Source organism: Alosa pseudoharengus, unplaced genomic scaffold (genome assembly GCF_046254945.1).
Source record: "Alosa pseudoharengus isolate Yale_2024_CS ecotype anadromous, Long Island Sound unplaced genomic scaffold, YU_APseudo_1.1 YU_APseudo_1.1_scf_22, whole genome shotgun sequence".
Lineage (NCBI taxonomy): Eukaryota > Metazoa > Chordata > Actinopteri > Clupeiformes > Clupeidae > Alosa > Alosa pseudoharengus.
In genome coordinates, this window is record NW_027468680.1 from 16,073,282 (window position 1) to 16,090,891 (window position 17,610).

General features: G+C 42.6%; 2 protein-coding genes across 3 annotated transcripts in view; both read right to left on the reverse strand.

Moving 5' to 3' along the window:
* Positions 1 to 7,546, reverse strand: part of dglucy (D-glutamate cyclase) — a 15,871-nt gene extending 8,325 nt beyond the window's left edge. Inside the window, exons 1-8 of the mRNA XM_076300774.1 lie at positions 7,239 to 7,546; positions 5,574 to 5,727; positions 5,006 to 5,204; positions 4,093 to 4,243; positions 3,783 to 3,905; positions 3,019 to 3,222; positions 2,130 to 2,390; positions 261 to 360 (exon numbers count right to left, since the gene is read on the reverse strand). Of these exons, the coding sequence (XP_076156889.1) occupies positions 261 to 360; positions 2,130 to 2,390; positions 3,019 to 3,222; positions 3,783 to 3,905; positions 4,093 to 4,243; positions 5,006 to 5,204; positions 5,574 to 5,727; positions 7,239 to 7,323 (1,277 nt within the window). The 5' untranslated portion in view covers positions 7,324 to 7,546. The remainder of the gene's footprint in view (positions 1 to 260; positions 361 to 2,129; positions 2,391 to 3,018; positions 3,223 to 3,782; positions 3,906 to 4,092; positions 4,244 to 5,005; positions 5,205 to 5,573; positions 5,728 to 7,238) is intronic.
* An 8,937-nt stretch (positions 7,547 to 16,483) lies between these two features.
* The window catches only part of slc24a4a (solute carrier family 24 member 4a), a 38,033-nt gene continuing 36,906 nt past the window's right edge, over positions 16,484 to 17,610 (reverse strand). For both annotated transcript variants that reach the window (XM_076299912.1, XM_076299910.1), the window contains exons 14-17: positions 17,411 to 17,525; positions 17,150 to 17,262; positions 16,957 to 17,022; positions 16,484 to 16,636 (exon numbers count right to left, since the gene is read on the reverse strand). In XM_076299912.1, coding sequence (XP_076156027.1) covers positions 16,484 to 16,636; positions 16,957 to 17,022; positions 17,150 to 17,262; positions 17,411 to 17,525 — 447 coding nt within the window. The remainder of the gene's footprint in view (positions 16,637 to 16,956; positions 17,023 to 17,149; positions 17,263 to 17,410; positions 17,526 to 17,610) is intronic.

Sequence of the window (17,610 nt, forward strand, 5' to 3'; positions counted from 1 at the left end):
TAGACAGTAAAGGTGTTGCCCCCAGCAATATGGTGGTTGCGTCTACAATGCTAACCTTATAGACCTCGACGGACAATGCGGTATCTAGCTTTCTAATATCTATGGTCTTACCTATCCAGTTTCTCTGCAACTCTCTATTTGCTTGACTTAAGTGGTCACATTCAAGAATATTTGGCATCTCTGGTATTGGGTCTACAAACTACGTCTACAATGGGCAGTTAATAGCTGGTGTTGACGTTAAAGCAGGCTGTTGACTTCACCTGGGTTTATTAGGGTCTCCATCATGACACAGGAAGTGAATGGCCGCATCTGGCCCCGTGTTTTGGAAGCTGAGCAGGGGGACAGCTGTCTTTATCACACCTGGAGAGGATGGATGAAAGGTCACTTCAGACTGCTGGTTTAGACTGAATTGGTTGCACAATAACTACAAAACAAATATTAACTGAAACTGGATAACAAGTATATATATTTTTTTTTTTTTTTGCAAAACAAAAGTGCCACAACGCACACAAACAGTTCTAGTAAATTTTCTGAATGGAAGATGCACAAACGTTTTTTTTTGCAAACAGGAAGCACTGAATGGAAAATTTCAGTTACTTGTCTCTGCCATGAATAGATAACAGTATTAACAGTAAGACAGGATGCAGGTACATGCTATTATCATGTTGTGCAATGAACAGACCGACCACAATGAACAGACATCGAGAAACGTATGAACCTCCTTCAAGACTACCCTAGTTGTACTTCACAGAACTACTGTATAATCATGAACAGTGGAACAGTGCTGAACTGTTATAAAACACAAAGCCGTGTGAATCATTGTTCAAGTCAGCTTCAGTATTGATTACACAATGCTCAGGCTTGGTGAAGAATTGTGAACATTATGTGTAGTCTGTATTGGTGTACAATGCAATGTGCAGTGTTTTCTCTACATTGAATTTGCCATAGCGGGCCGGGCCCCCACAGTAAAATTATTGCCCCCACTCTATCAGAATGAGGGCAGAGGCCCAATGTAGTCACAGTTGCCTTTTAAATGAACCTGCCAACGTGTCCTCCCCCATAGCTGGCGTTCACATTGCAATTTAATAATAAGTAGAACTAGTCAGAGGTTATTAGGGCCCGTCCAGGTTCACTTTTGTTGTGTGTATTGTTGTGCTGATTTGGTAGGGCGAAGCTGGGAGTTTGTGGACTGGCCCCACTGCTAACAACAAACCCCTAGAGGAAACACTGATTGTGCCACCTCACTATACACTTTCATTATGCACTGTCTATGCTCTATCAAACAAAGAATATGTAGCGTTGGAAATAGTTTAATGCAGTGTTTCGAGACAAGTAACTGAAATTTTTCATTCAGTGCTTCCTTTTTGCAAAAAAAAAAGTTTGTGCATCTACCATTCAGAAAATGTATTCAGAAAATGGTGGGTCGGGACCCAAAAGTGGGTCATGGAACCGTTCTAGGTGGGTCGCGGGGCTTTGGGATAAAAAAGAAAAAAAGAATCGCCCATTTAAAATGCTACCCTATCAGATCTAATGCCAGACCTTTACTTTGATAGACTTTATTCGTATGCCAGTCATTGCAATGGACATAGACAATGTTTATGTGACGGGTCATGTTAGACATAATTTTATGGCAAAATGACAATGAATACCTGAAGAATGCTTTCACTATTGTTGAGGACAAAAAGGAACAGAAACCACAGTGTGTGGTGTGCAGTGAAAAACTGGCACATGAGAGCATGAAACCATCAAAACTAAAACGCCACATGGAAACAAATTAAAGCACCCTACTATCAAAGACAAACCTGTCGAGTACTTTGAAAGGTGACACAGGAGTTGAGGACTTTGGAAATGAGCCTAACATCAGCATGTTCCAAACAAGTAGGCTACAAGGACTTAAGGCGTCTTACCACACAGGTTACCTCACTTTATCAGTTGGCTTGAACGCTAAAAAGTATGGGTTACAACTTATTGACCATGGGAAATTGAGGGTCCCAAGGACAGACCAGTTAAGAAACACTGGGTTAATGGGCACAAAGTCTTCTTCTTTGTCGAGGGAAATGTAGTTATTGTGCTGCTTGTTTTGTGTTGTTTCTACATGTTAAACAGTTTGCCAGTGTGAGACTCCCTACCTCTCTCCACGGCGTCCTGAACGATCCTTCGGTTCATGTCCAGGGCGCGCTGGTCCGTCACCACAGCCACCCGCTTGCCCAGGGACTGGAGCGTGGCGGCCATGGCGATGGCGCCCGGCGGGCCGTCCGTCTCCTCAGGAGGGTCGTGCATGTAGTGGGTGGGGAAGCCGGTGGTGATGAGCACGGACGAGGCGTGGGAGAGGGACAGGCATGACCTGACCAGCTCGTCCTGGACAAACAGCACCCTTATACCCCGCTGGCCTGCAAAAACAGCATTCATTCAGGACAAGGGGGTTCAAGTAGCCCCAAAGGATGATGATGATGATGGGGCATGTCCTGGTGTTTGAACGTACAGTGTGATGAGAAGGAGATTTGTTATAAGACAATCTATTACTGGTATCTAAAATCTATTATTTGTCCAAAAAAAAAAAGAGTATAGGTTGTGCTGTGCCTTGGGTGACCGCTGGCACTGATTATACAAGGGACTAGCAATGGCTTGATTTGGTGTGACAGAGAAGACATGCAATTAGGTCTATTTTGAAAAGTATATACATATCAACTGTCCTAACAGTACTTTTTAAAACCCAGAATGCAATACTTTGTTTGACAATGTTTGTTTCAAATCCTGTGAGAGATCTAACCTTAGCCCTAGTTCTAAACACTTAGAACACAGAGTGCAGGCATGGCATTTGCAGCAGACCTTTGGCAGAGAGGCAAATGCCATGCTTTGGCAGAGAGGCCAAAAGGTAAGAACCAGCATGTATCAAGCAGAAACAAAGCAGACACTGTCCAGTTCCCATTACCTCCTGAAAGACTGAGTTCTACTGTTTCCAGGGACAACATCAATCCCAAATAAATTCCATCATTTCCAGACAAACGGCATGCATACCAGGATCTTCCACAGCAATCTCCTCCAGCTGTCGAATTTTCTCCACAGTGGCCTTGGAGGCGATGCTGTAGTGCAAGGGATTCTGGGAAATGCAGAAGGTCTCCGGGCATTCAGATGGTTTGACTGTGAGCGGGGACGTGGCCATGTCCTCTTTATCGGTCACAAACATGCAGCCTGGGGAGTGGGTGAAGGCCAGGGTAGCCTCTGAGAGACACACACAGAACCAGACAATAGGATAGACTCCATTACACTGTGTTGACCGCTACATACATTTCAGCTTGTGCACTATTAACCAGTCACATCAACTACAAAGACTGTTTCAGATTGTTTAAGATATGTAACAAGCATGTAATGAATAGATGTGTTGTTTTTCTTGAATTGTTTCAAACGCCCCCGCTCCAATGTCTTCAGTCACGTCAATCAGGTCTTTGAGGCATCAGCCAGTTTGCCTACTGTTACATACAGGGGGCAACAACAATGCCATATAGTGTAACAGTTGGTGACCATCTCACTTTATGTCATCATTACAATTATATTATCCTATTACAATGAATCATTCAGTAGCAGAAACAGAAGCAGTGATAAATAATGATAAAAAAAAAACATAAAACATAAATTAAATTCTACTGACACTGAGAAAATGCTCTGAATGCCAGATGGCCAGTCTGCTTGCAATCCACTGACCTGGACCAAGAAGAAATGGATTCCTGCAGCACTTTACATGTTTGGTCACAGCAAGATACCCTCAATTAAAGTGCACTCACTGCTGCTCTGAACTGCCTCGACGCCAGTCACGCCACAGGCCCAGAAAACTGGCACATCTCCTGAGCGGGACTCCACTGGGTCTCCGTACTCTGGTTGGGTCAAATCCTGGATACCCAGCATCGCTGTGGGGTAGGGTGGTAGGGTGGTGGGGTGGAGTAAGAGACTGGCAAATACAGGGACAGCCAGCACATCATATTCAACACTAAATTGTATTAGACAAGGTAAGAATTTCATGCTCAAAAGCATGGTCGACACTCTATTAATGTATAGTTTCACACTTCGAAGCCTGACAATGGATTTTTGGGATACCTGGATCTCCAATGTGGACCGGGCCTCCATGAGCATGTGGGATCAGGTGGGTACACTGGGCCACAATGTCCAGCTTGTCCTGAGGTACAGGTCTCATTGTCACCACAAGAGGGCACTCAAAGCCACCAACTCTCTGACAGGACCGTGCAGTCTGTGGAATATCAAGACCAGCACCTTCAGTAAACTCATTATCTCATGGAGAGGTGACTATTTAGTTTATTGATCTATTGCTTGATTGTTTGACTGGCTAACTGATTGACTGATTGATTGAACAGATTAACTTTACCAAAAGATTGAAATCCACATCATGAACTGCATTGGTCTTGTTCTCGATGCTCAGGTTATACAGACATTTTTTATTACTTTAGCAGGTCAAAGAGGGCAGCATCTTTATTGCTGTATTTACATAACATGTTGCACAAAAACATTCACTCAAAATAGATTACTACACTGTAGACTAAATATTGACTGTGTGATTGACTTTGTTTTTATTAATTTGAATGTTTTTGCAGACACGCTTTGTCTTAGCATGCCCACCTGCTGCTGTACATAAACTAAATCTGCCTGTGAAATAGCAAATTTAATTAGCAGATAACACTTATTTTATTTTAGGTGTGAATTTGCAAACCCATTGCTCCCATTTCTAGATACAAACAAATATGCAATATGCACTTTTTTCAGTTCTCACTGTGTCCTTGCTGATAGCTGTGATCTATACATGCAACACCTCCCACTGAACTATGTTCTATCCCCACACAGATTCCCTTAAGTGACTGTGTGGGATAATACTAGTAGAAAGTAGAGTAGTTTTCAGCTTCCTGCCTGTATCCACCCTTTTCTAATGGCCAAAGCTCTCAGTGGCAAGTGGGGTTCATCCATGATCATAAGGGAAATGGCATGGTGGGATACTCACCCTGAACATGCTGACATTTTTGCCTTGTTCCACGTTGCGTACAGGCACGCCGGCCTTCTCCAAGGCACTCTCAAAGCTGAAGCTGCAGCCCAGGTAGAAACTCACCATGTTCTGCAACTGACTGGTGTAAGGCAGCAGGTTGGCCACTTTGCTGGTCAACACACCATTCTCAAACACACAGTACTGGGGACAGTCTGTCCTGTGGGGTGAAAAGATGGCAGGGGGCAGGGGTCATTATTATGCCTGGTGTAGCCTACCTGTTACTCCCTCCAAAGATAATAGTCATTCTGTGGCAAAGGGAGTGAGAACAGTCATCATATCAAGCCTGCAGTCTTGTAGCCAGAGAGTGTGTACAGTATAGCAGTCAGAGCACTTATGTAATGTAGTGACAATCACATGCACTATATAAATTATGCAACGGGAGTGCAAATCAAACTGCTGCCCTGTGATCATCATAATTCTACAAGAGAGTAAAAGACTTCTGTACTCGGGCTAAGGACTTTCATTTGAAGTGAATGAAAGTAAAACAGGTATAGGGCTGACCGTGTTTGTGTTTTGTGAATATTACCTGATGTCTGCATTGGCAGCCAGGGGAGGGCATCCCCATTCTCCTGTCTGGCTCCGGTACAGCAGAGGCAGGGGGCTGCCATTGGCATGACAGAATGCCTCAAAGTCATCCGCCAGGTTCTTGTGCAGGATGACAACATTGGCCTGGAGGAACCCTGTCAGGAATTCAGAACAAGTGGTGTTATTTTGAATGCATGCTATTTCTTTTTCAGGAAATTAATTGATTTAACAGAAATTAATATGACATGGCACCTCATCTAGCTTGATAGTCTTTTTGGCCTCCACTGTCGACTTCAGGCAGCGCTGCTTTTCCTAATCCTAACCCTTGCCTAACATTAGCGCTTTACAGGCAGAGCTGCCTTGAAGACAATGGTCCAGTAGGGGGCCAAAAAGATCATATGCCTCATCTATCGGTTTCCATGCATTTACCTTGTGTGGAGGATAACAGTACAAATCTGGTGTTTTAACACAAAATACTATGACTATAGGAAAGAGTTAGAGAATGTGGATAAACAAGAATCAGCAGTGGAAATAAATGGTCATAAAGAATACGACCATGGTTGATGCCACTCTAAATACTTTTGCAGCCACTTTCAATCATTTTAATCTGGCATATTGGCACAAAATCTATCAAACACAACAGCAGAGGTCTTTATAGTCACCTTGTTCTAGATCACACAACCAGCAGAATTCAAATGTAGCAAACAAATGTAGTTTCACCAGATTTACCTTGACTAAAGGATGTGTACCCTAGTATAACAAAGCAATAAAGAATACGTTTTTAGCATTTTATAGTTTATATTTATTGAGAAAGTTGATTACATTGCATTGCATGCTGAATTGAACGCATATAGGCCTACCACAGAAAAAGGTGCCTTAAAGATAGGTAAAAAAAGTAATTTACGTTAAAGCAATAGAAAACACCTAAACACATGTGTTATGCATAATACAATTGGTTTGTTATACATATTTGTCTAATTGTCTTAAAGAATAAGAGTAAGGAAATCATTGGGACATGGAAATTTGAAGAGGAATCACCCCCGAGCATGCCATCTTATTAAACCACTCTGAGCAGGTAAGATAGGCTACAGTTCATTAGGATTTTGTCTCCCTGATGTTGTGATAAACTCACAATAAGGACTCCTACAGTATCTTCCTTCTCTCAAAAGCAAATGGCTTATTCTAATTAAATAAGTACGCCTTACCACAAAACAACTTCAGAAAAAAAGATGAGTTGCAAACAAACATTCACCTGCCGCAATGCCAGAGGTATTTTCGAGTGTATGACTATGCTCGCGAATAATGTTTCGAAGAGCAGCTGGCGTTAAACTCTTGGTCAGTAGCATACTTAGTACTTTGAGTCACCTACGCCTTACTTTTAAATCACACGTGAATCCGTGTTAATTTTTTATTTGCCAGTCTCATAAGCAGATAATGCATTACTTATTTCTGGCGGGTTGTGACTCAGGTGATGGGCCAACTTTCAGCAATGTGTCCTTGCAAGCAATAACATACATGGCCATGGCCATGACCGATCATCATCATGCCCTGTCATCTTCTTCAAGTGACGTGACAGCGTAATAACAAGTCTCCATTTTTGTTTTTGACCAAATGCTATTAAAGTCGTTAGTATAGATTACTATTTGTGGAGTGGTTGTGGATTTACCTGAATCCATACGCATTCGTGTGCCCCATGTATAGAACTTGGTCTGGGAAATCAAACGACTTCCGCGGATCGCCTGAGTGAACATTTACTGTACGTAGGTCTACGAACTTGCAACAAATAGCCTAGCCTGTTGTTAGTTTCCAGAATACATTGTGATAAGGCACAATCCGGTTTTTGTCTTCGTCTGACTCGTGGCCTCGTCGTAAGGCTAGTATTCCACAAACAAATCTACTTGATAAGCACAGGCAACAGATAAGCTACATTGTTTTGGTTTCGATGACTGAGACTCCCCCCTGTTCCTTTCTTGAGTGGTTCAATCCTTTCCCCCACACCACATGCATGCAAACCTTGTATGATATTGTAGACTAGATGCACCGCAGAGCGCTACAAAATATGACCGCCGCCCAGTCCAGCAAATTTTTTCCACAAAAATAAGTCACGCTGAAAGGCATATATGATTTTAACTGTCTCACTGAATTGCATTATGCACACTCAATTCTTACTGGTATCTGCTAGACAACAAGTACCAAAACATTATTAGTTCATACATGTAAAATACATTTATACAACCCCACCCCCATCTTGCCTGTTCATAATTCTGAGAAATTCTTGAATTGTGTGCATGTGTGCGTGTACATGTTTATGTTTATGTGTGTGTGTGTGTGTGTGTCACGGGAACATACACAGACACCAATTTCAGGCAATGGGCTGATGTTGACCGGTCCTCAGCTATTTTGCTACGGTTTATTACACATCTAGAAGAATACATTTGAGTCGTTATAGGCTCTGGCTTATTATGGAGCATAATAGGAACAAAGTTATGATAAAAAAAAAATTATCAGGGAGGAAAAATCCGAGGGGGCACGTGCCCCCTTAATATCAATGGGCATGACGCCACTGTGTGTGTGTGTGTGTATGTGTGTGCGTGCGTGTATGTGCTTGTGTGTGTGTCTGTGTATGTGCCTGTGTGTGTGCAAGTGCATGCATGCGTATGTCTACTGTGTGAGTATGTGTCATACGTATGATTACTGTGAATGTATGTGTGTGCGTGTGTATCTGTTTATGCACATGTGTGCATATGGAATGAGTTACCATGACCCATGGAGGCAAATGCAAAAAATTGGTCATCCTAGGCCCTAGGGTTCTCAAGATATTCACAGAAAACTCTGTTGGTGTACGGTCATTAAATGTACACATAAATTAATTTATTGTATGGCCCCCCATGAATAAAAATCCACGAAACATGGCATGGATTCGGAGGGTGTCATAAAGATCCTACACATTCAATTTTGTGCAGTTTTGACCATGTCAGCTAGAGATATTACACAGAGATAAAACACCTAATTTTTTGCTTTTTAATTTTTAACTAGGTGGCGCTATACATGAAATAAGTGGTAATGGGATGGGTTGACATGGCCCCTTAAGACCAACATACAAAAAAAGGTGGTCCTCCTAGGCCCTATGGTTCTCGAGATATTCACAGAAAACTGTGTCCGGCCACCTACAGGCCAGTTGGTGTACAGTAATGTAGCAGGGGTAATTATGCTTCCCTGAATTTCCCCATCGTTTCTACAAGTTCCATGGGCATATTTTCTAGTTTCCCACGCCTCTGAGGTACAGTAGGTTGTGGGGGGGTGTGGCTTGGGTGTGGCAGGGGTTGGTTCCCACGCTGAAGACCCCTTAACTTCCAACAAAATTACGTCTCACTGCAACGATGCGCCATCTGGTGGACAAATGACTACGTTACGCCAATACTGGAAATGCAGCCAAATTATGATGAATATTTGGTTTTCCTTTAATCCTAACTGATTAACCGTTCTAATTGCCGATACTGATACTATGTGCGTGCCTGTGTGTGTGTGTGCGTGTGTATATGTGTGCACCACCATCTACAGGCCAATGAGTGTACAGTCACTAAATGTACACATAACTTAATTGTTTTAGACCCCCCCATGGATGAAATTCTACGAAACTTGGCATACCCCCAGAGAATGTCAGGTTAATCATACACATACAATTTGGTGCAGTTCTGAACATCTTAACTGAAGAGAGGGGTGATTAAAGCAGAATGATATTGCATTTTCATTTTTTACTGGGGGGGGGGGGTGCATCACAAATGAGTGATTATGGGCTAGATTGATGTGGGCCCTTGAGATCAACATACCATAAAAATGTCTTCCTCGGTGCCACGGTTCAGGTAGTTAAACGAACTTTCATCACGGTCATTAGAGTCCTCAACTCCATTTCATTCTTGAATGTTTGATTTGAGGTGAGGAGCTATGTTTTAATATTAGTGGCCTACTTGTTGTGACCCTTTATCTAGGCTATCAATATTAATATCACTGTCTGTATCGTAACAGGTTAATTAGTTATTGTCTATCTATGTTATATATCTCAATTAAGACATACAGACCAATTGAACAATAGAGGACTTTATCTATTTTTTTCCTGAAAAGTCTTCTCAGCAGTAGTCTGAAGGGGAAGCAGCCGGGGCCAGAGGACTCCTTCTGAGGAGCTGGTTGGTCCTGGGCTGTAGCTTCTCCTCTGGTTTTAGAGCTGTCCTGGGGGTTGTCAGTAAAGAGCTTGGTTGCCGCTGTTCAGGACTGAAGTCAGAGTCTGGGTCCTGCTGCAGGCAGGGTCCTGAATACCTGGTGCCGGGGCCAGCAGTCCCTGGGTGGGTTTGGCACGGCCATTAGCGGTCTCAACATCACCGGCGAGCACATCCTCAGTGGACACCAGGGGCAGATGGATTACTGCACGGGGCTTACTGGGCCAAGGCCCAGGGGCCCAAGTGGTCAGGGGGCCCTGAAGCCCAAGCCATTGCATGGAATCATTGCCTCAATATCAACACATCAGGATGCAGGCTATGAATCTGATTGAATTAAAGTATTGGCCATCCCCAAAATGCACCTCATCCTCATACAGACAAGAAAACATTACAGATGTTTAAATAAAAAGGTTGCAGGTTATTGCCAATAGTTACAGGTTTGGTGCTTGAAATGCATGAATAATGGCAGGTGACTTTCTAATCTGATCAGTGTGGATTTGTGAAACATGATTTTGTGGGAAGTGTGACCTGTTTCAGGGGAGGAGGAAATGGACATAAATTAGTCCACATTCTATTTTGGAAGCACTCGATGTAGTATAAAAAACTCAAATGTAGAGGTGTCATCAGGGTGTGCTCTGAACTTTTTTTTTCTAAGAGGAAGAGATTGTCAGAGATTGTCATCAAGTAATGTTCCACAACCTTACGTTTGTTATGTGTTCTCCATATATATGTTTTTATTATTCAAATAACAATTTACATCATTATCATCTTTATATTATTGCTTTACAGTAAAATGCATTGGTTGGATACATCCATTGATAGCAAGACAATACATTCAAGTTACACACCAATGTCTTTGAGTTAAAATGTCACACATCACAAAGTCCATTGCCTTTTTCACTGGTTTCTGGAGAAGTATCTCACAAAGTGTTCCTCTCACAGTGTATGAGGTCACATTCAGTCTATAAGCATAATTCTCTGGATGTGTGTCTGAGAGATTTAGTAAGTAAGTTGATTAGGACAGAGCTGTTTGTGTGTGTGCTTGTGTCTCTCTGTGTGTGAGTGTGCGTCTTCATGCAAGTTGTACAGTGCAGTCAAGCTTAGAGCAACAACTTTTTTTGTTTTTCAACTTCTTTAAAGTGTCTCTTTTGAAGAGGTAAAAGGTGTAAATAACTTCGGGTGCAGACAGGAACAAGACAGGACTGCTAGTCAACTTCAGAGTTTATCGCCACTGGCAACAGCAAGTGAACTCATACATGACTCTCTACCCTGCAGGGATCAAACAATAATTGAGTCATTTCATGAAGCTCACTGTTCAGCTTTGAAAAATACTATGTATACATCTATAAAAATACCCAACTAACAATTGAAAACTAATCATAAAATCTACCATTTACAATAATCATCAACAATAATAATAATAGTTATATTAGTTGTAAGAGTCATAATAATAATAATCATGGCACACAAAAAAGGATTTTCAATAAGTCAATTGCAAAATGATAAAGAATCTAATTCTTATTCTATGTACAAAACCACCTGCACAGATTTGGCCACATTTTACATGATAAATGGGATGTTGCTTGTGTCTAATTCTGTGTTGACTGTGTGTGTCAGCCTACCTAGTACACCAAAGACAGCCTTATTACAGAAACATAAATGACGTGGAGAATGATGCATACAACATGAAGATGAAGAACTGATGAAGATTTCCCATCTTTCACAAAATAGTGCTCCATGAATGCATCCCTTGCTGAACTGTAACATCAATGAAGGAACATTACCCAATTGATAAGTCGTTCAAATATTTATTTTTATACGGTGTTTCTTTCAAGACACCAGAGAACCAAAAGTAAGACTCATAGAATGCATGTTTTAATGAGGATTAGAGAACTTTTGATCCAATAAGTCTGTTTAAGTGTTCAAACAAGACGTGGCTTTTTGGAAGTTCCCTCTCCATGGCATTAACGTTACACAGATCCCACAGCGACTTCAACATACAAGGTCAGTATAGCTTGAGAGTTGTTCTATCTTGTTAATCTCCCAACTGTTTGCTGTACGAGTAGACAGGGCAACTTTCTCTGTGTTTAAACACTGCAGTCTCAGGGAGAGAAGTTCTCCCATATCATAGGCACAAACATGAGGACTTTCGGCTGTCACTGCTGGCTGATTGTGTGCTGTTTTGTCTCTGAATTCCAGTAAGTCATCATCAGTGTCATTGTTTACCTTTGCACGTAGGATGTAAACAAACAGAAAAAAAAAACACTTCAGCATGTCACCTGCATGCTTTCCAGTTTTTCACAAAGCAAGACCCTCCTGCTCAAAGTGAGAGAACACAGACACATCTGAGTTAGATGCACAGTATGTGACAGCATGTTTGCCTGTGTGTGTGTGTGTGAATATATTAGTTGCAAAGATGTGCGTGTAACAGTTGGGGCCTCCAGAAGGGGCCACACATCATCACTTTTCTCTCAGCATAAAACTGCATATATGAATACATATCATCTTAGATATTTATATATATATTTATATTTTATATACATACAGTGTACATTTAATACAGTGACATTTTAATACAGTCTTCCTACACAACAGTGACAGCACTGCTCAAAACTGCACACCGACAGATTACTTACTCACTGACACAACACAGGATACATACTGACACCCTGTCGCCCCAAATAACAGCTTCAATAAAAATAAAAAAACAAAGAGAATGAATAAAGAATTTAACAAAAAAAGTGCCCGGAAGTTGACTTGTAGCTGCCAGTTTTAGGAGGTCCGCTGTAGGCAGGTCTTAATTCACTCCCCCTGCCTTGAGAAAATGGCTTCTAGTTTTAGGTTATGCAGGCTTCGCAAACACCACAAATGGTCCAGAGCAAGATTGTGAAATGAAAGAAGGGAAGAAAACAGCTATAAGACGCATTGCAGAACACTGAGGGGCTAATGGATGTTGTGCACTCACTCTTGTAGGGATGGAAGCACTGTTTCAGAATGAGTGTCAACGTCCATGTGTACAACACAGGTTGAACAGTTAGTTATTCTGTACACATTAAACAGTAGCTGTAACATTTACATTACTGAATAAAAGTAGAAGTCCCCAAACGTCTTTTTTGTTGTTTTTCCAAAAGAAATGCCCAAGGCAACAAACATGGAGTTTGTGATGGAATTACTTGTTCACTATACAAACACCAGGGGGCAGTAAATCCCTCTGGAATCTCCACTGCATTCTACACTGACTGGAAATCTGGTGAAATACTGAATGCCTATGTGGGTTGTGACACTGGAGAGGTGGAGAGGACCAACGAGCAAACAAGACTCCATAAAAATAAACATCACAAGAGACTAGAGAATCTCATACAAACCCATGCAGATTTCACTTCATTCTGTGCTTGTCATTTTTCTGTCAAGCTCATGGGAGCAAAGACTGGACTGACAAGGGCCAAAGGAAACAAAAAAAGTCACAAATCACATTTCATTTGCAGGTCTTACTATAGATAGCACTATTGGTGCCGCATTAATGTTTTCGTTCCACTGACCATTTCCTCATTATTTTGGATCGCGACAAAACATCTTTGTGCGCATCTCCCATGCAGATCACAATATTCTTCAAAGGTTATCTCATTTATTGCAGTGAAAGGGTTGGAATGTCCCGCACCCTTTAAAAAAAAAAAAAAGATATCTTCGAAGTGTCCACATGTTGATATGAACAACATGTCCATGTCACATTGGGTATCCATAAGGAAAAACAGAAGAAGAAAAAAAAGCATTTGCATAAAACTTGTTCGACTGAGACCTTAGGGTGGAGCACCATTCCCATATGTCGAACACACTGACTGCAAAGAGGAAGGGGTGTGGATGAGGACTCTTGGGGAATTTGTGGGACACATGATCAGAGGGCGTATGATTGTCCACTTTTTGGGTTTGAAGGTAACTGAACGGGATTGATCCATGTCAGCCCATGCCATTGCCCTCTAGGCTCCATCCCCTGACACCTATCCTATGCCAGAGAAAGCTGACCTCTGATATTTGACCTCCTTCGTGTGATGTACTTGTGATATTGAGGAAGTGACATGATATGAGATGGGAATTTCCTGTCACAGTCTTTGTTGAGATGCGTGGTGGTGTTACTGGCGGAACTCGGAGAATGATAATAGTGCATGTGTTTTTTTCTCTTCAGGGTGATGTCGTATTTTCGGCTTGCTCTCCAGTAGAGATGGATAGTGCAGTTTTTGTTGTTCTCGTCTGTAGTGTATTTGGTTGATACTTAGAAGTACAAGTATTGCGTTTAACTTGCACTCTAAGACAAACACGGTGGTTTCACGAGTGGTGTATGGCCCCTTACAAGGATCATATTAAGTCTCAAAATCCAATAAGCCCAATTTACAGTGTTTGTGCTTGACAGGAGTTAAAGCATGTCACTATTTTCACATCACTGAATGTGTTACCTGACCTAAATATTTATAAATTTCACAAAAAGAGGATTCACTTATCAAACCGTGGTTGGTGAACTACCTGTCCATGAGAAAAGAGAGTTGTCATGGTGAGGTAAGACAGAGGCATAGTCATAGTGGCAGCTGCTGTATCCAGCTGCTTTGTGCTTTCGATAGCTCCTCTTTAGTGTCATTTCAAATGCATAGGAAACAGGTGAATTAATATGACTGCAGTCTTAGGCCTGTCCCTGCTGTTGTTGTAACACCAGTGTGTGTGTGTGTGTGTGTGTGTGTGTGTGCGCGCGCGTGCATGTGTTTAAATCAACTTGGATAACATGCCCACTTCATCAGTCAGCTAACCAAGACAGCGCATTTCGGAGATCAACTCCGACTAATTTTTTGTTGTTGATTTAATTGAGCAAAAATGGTACAACATTTTCCGAGAGATTACTAAGCAGCTTGCACGCCACTAAGCCAGTGTGCGTCATAGGCAAAGATTCACATGGGACTGTGCGTTTATGCCCTCACAGATAATGCTTTGTGACACTCTGCTGTCTCAGGCAGGGCTTGCCAGTTCTATTCACTCATCACAGCTCAACACCAAACCTGATTCAAAGGGGTTTTGACCCCGCCAAGGGGTTTTCACCCAACCAGAGATATGTGACAGATCCTGCATGGACACCAGACCACTTTAGTATCAGTGGTTTAAGGAAACATTACACACTCCAGCCTAATCTTTATCTGCTCAACCTGATAATGAACTGTTGATTACCATGCAAACAATGACTGCAATCCCTCTATGTGTGCTCAATTAGAAGGGAAGCTAGTTAGCAAGCACACTACCATTAATAGATGCTAAAAACTACAAATAAATAATACAAATATTTTTGAAGAGCACCTTCATAAATTCCTCAAACGTCAATCACAAGTATTTGCAACTTTAGCTCTGAAGCAACTGGTGAGAGACTAAAGGATCTGTTTCATCTTAAAACTTGTTTATTCATGCAGGTTTCTGTGTTTGAAGCCGTTTCAAACATGTTTTTGAAACGCATTCGCCAATTAAGCTTTATGTCTGAGTTTAGCTTCTGGATACCAGTAAACACATAAATTGCTGCACAAATTTTTAGTGCCTGTCTGATGCGACATACAGAGATTATGTTGAAAATAAGCCTAGAATATGCCTTCATCCTTGTTTTGTTCAAACAGGACTGTGGTACGAGTATTTTGAACGGCTGAGACTGGAGCTGTGTTTTTCTGTCGGTAACTGAAATATTCTTCAGAGAAAAACGATACTGTGCTACTCCTAAAAGACAGATGGACAGTGCGACCCTTTTCAGGGAGGCAAGCTTAACACAGTCTCCTAATGAGATGGATGAAATAACGCTGTAGCACTCCTCACTCCTCATAAAGACATGAATTACGTCACAAAACATGGTTAGCAGTCTTTGGAGAGTTGACAGTTGTATTTTCCAGTTCTCAGGGGAAAGATAGATTATGCTGTAATCTGTAGTTCTGAGAGATGGAGAATATTGTACTCTTGAGAGTGATATGGCAACGCGGTGCTCTGCCTATTTGTCAGCACAATGAAATACGTGGTGGGCCTAGTTGTAGCACTCCTTCAGACAGGTATAAATAATGCAGCTCGGCAGAACACTCTTTTTTTTTTGATGCAAGGGTGTGGACATGTGGCAGAACTCCCTGTGGGGAGGATCCAGCTAGGATGAGATGAGAGGGCGCTACGCAGCACAAGGCTGACTAGAGCGAGGAGCGAGGAGGCTGGAGAAGTGAAGAGAGGCTAGGCATGGAGAGGAGAGGAGACGAGTGAAAGGAAAGGGGGGTGGGTTGGGACATCAAAGAGAACGTTGTAGGCATGGTTCCAAGACGGAGCCTCGTAGAAATATTCCGGATGCTTCCAAATCCCAAAAAGCTCCTCATCCAACTGCACCACTGTCTTTTTAGTCACAGAGTCTCAGTTTTGGCCGATAACATCACAGGTAAAAAAAAAAAAAAAAACAGCGTTCGCTCAAAGAAGAAGAAAGTAGCTGTACCTCTATTCCTGTTCTTGTTGTTTTTGTTGTTTTTAGTTCCAAGCAGAAGCTGCCAGGTTGGAAGACCAAGTGTGTGTGTGTTCCAGATGCTGACACTGAGAAGAGAGGGTGGAGGAGGGGGTTGGGGGGGGGGTGTGGGGAAAAGGTTGGAGGTGCCTGGATCTGATCCAGGACGCCGCCGCTTCCTCCCCCCACCCCCAAGCAGGCCTCCAGGCCCTACAGCTCTTCCAAGCACATGGGCAGGTTGACGAAGGTGAAGATGTTGTACTCGATCAAGATGGAGAAGCAGAGGAAGACGGCGTACAGCACCATCACGTACACGCCCAGCCTGAAGTCCAGCTTCCACCTGTTCACATGGATCCCCAGAACCTGCAGGGCAGCGGAGGGGAGGAGGAGGAGGGGTAGGAGTGGGATGGGGGTGGAGCAGAAGAGATGGGAACAACATGTTCATAGATGCATACAGAACATCCGCATACGCACGCACGGACGCACGCACACACACACACACACTCACACACACGCACACACGCACGCACGCACGCACGCACACACACACACACACACACACACATTCATTACATATGTATTGGCATTCACCTACAGTACTGCATACACACACACAAACACCACACAAGCACACAGTTATGTAATCAGAACTTAGCAACAACAACACCTCAGCCTGTACTCACAGTCAGCGCCACTGATCCGAGTAACAACACGACGGAGTAGACCAGCCCTTTGCTGTTGATCTGAACCTGGAACGCAGCAGAAATGAAGTATTTAAGATGAGTGAAAGAACGGGGACAGGAAAGACAGGATGAAAGTGGAGGAGAACGGGGACATGAAAGACAGGATGAGAGCGGAGGAGAAATAAAGATGTACCGCAGAACCGTAGTCGACAGCCATCGTCTGGATTGCCCATGGGACCCCGAGCCCCACTAGGATATCAAAGACATTACTGCCAATAGTGTTGGAGACTGCCATGTCTCCCAAACCTACACACACACACACACACACACACACACAATGTAATCACAATCGAGTTATCATCTGGCCATTTTGCTACTATCCGTTTGTGAAGGCACATTAGCATAGCAAAGCAACTGCAAAGCAAGTCAGAGATAAAGGAGATAAGGCCAGCACCTTGCCGAGCTACAATGAGGCTGGCTATGCAGTCGGGAACGCTGGTGCCAGCAGCTAGGAACGTGATGCCCATGATGACATCAGGGATTCCAAGAGTATAACCAATGAGGGACACCTGGACAGAGGCAAACGCAAACACAAGACAAAGGCACATTTGTTTGTAATGGCGCTTTTAGAGAAACATGGAAATTGATTTGAGC